The following is a 1,050-nucleotide window of genomic DNA, read 5'->3' as shown; positions in this document are numbered from 1 at the left end:
TCAAGCAATCAGTTTCCATTTTTTTTATAAGTAAGGTCAGCTTATTAGATTTTATTGTGTAGTAGAGAACGGTTAGTTGAAGCACAGAGGAATTAATTAAAAAAGTTCTTCAAAACAGATCAATTTTAATGAATCGCTTATTTGAATAAGAGTAGGAGTGGTTAAGTTTCAGAGTTTGGTAAACAATCTTAAACACCCTGATTTGACAGAAGCTGTTCCTTGATGGCATTAACTGCAGATTGTTGTATCACAATATCCATCCTGTAAGTTAGAATAAACTTCCCGACTTTCTAATGGATGGATTTTGTAAATCCCTTAAGAGGTTGATGAGAACATAAAACAATACCAATACCCAAAAGGTGGATGTAGCCTAGGACACCCAATAACTAAAGCAAGCAAGTAACATCGCTCATTCTGTATCTAAGGAATCTCTAATATATTGTGTTAATGTAAATTGCTCATCATGACAACAGATGCTAGCATCAACATGAATGAGACTTTGACTGAATTCAATGGCTGTTTTGAGATGAAACATTTGAATTATAAACCAAGCACCTCTTATCCACCTCTATGTGTAATATTATATGGTTTCCTAACTCTCTTGTCTCTTGTCACGGTGTGTGGAAACTTCCTTGTAATACTGTCTGTCATTTACTTTAAACAGATGCACACTCCTACTAACACTCTCATTCTGTCCCTGGCTGTGGCTGACCTGTTGGTTGGCATGTTTGTTTTCCCTCTCAGGATGTTTTATTCTCTCAGTGCCTGTATGTATAATGTCAGTTTATTTTGTAAGATAAGGGACAGCTTTGATATATTATTCAGCCAATGCTCTATCCTGCACCTGTGCTGCATTTCTGTGGACAGATATCAGGCAGTGTGTCAGCCTTTAACATATAAATCTAAAATCAATGGTCGTGTTGTCTTCATCATGATTACTGTTAGTTGGGGTGTTTCTGTGTTTATTGCCATTGGTGTGGTAAACAGTAGATTATCCAATGGTGAATGTCAGGACATGTGTTTTATTGATGTTGTCATGACAAATATTGT

The 1,050-nt window shown here is 36.1% G+C and overlaps 1 protein-coding gene across 1 annotated transcript in view; it reads left to right on the top strand.

Annotated features, from left to right (window-relative positions):
* Positions 1-463: 463 nt before the first annotated feature.
* The window catches only part of LOC107100246 (trace amine-associated receptor 4-like), a 3,250-nt gene continuing 2,663 nt past the window's right edge, over positions 464-1,050 (top strand). The window contains exon 1 of the mRNA XM_015398664.1: positions 464-940. Coding sequence (XP_015254150.1) covers positions 464-940 — 477 coding nt within the window. The remainder of the gene's footprint in view (positions 941-1,050) is intronic.

This window comes from Cyprinodon variegatus, unplaced genomic scaffold (genome assembly GCF_000732505.1).
Source record: "Cyprinodon variegatus isolate N-32 unplaced genomic scaffold, C_variegatus-1.0 Scaffold949, whole genome shotgun sequence".
Lineage (NCBI taxonomy): Eukaryota > Metazoa > Chordata > Actinopteri > Cyprinodontiformes > Cyprinodontidae > Cyprinodon > Cyprinodon variegatus.
The sequence above is the reverse complement of the archived record's forward strand: the minus strand, read 5'-3'. Positions and strand labels throughout refer to the sequence as shown.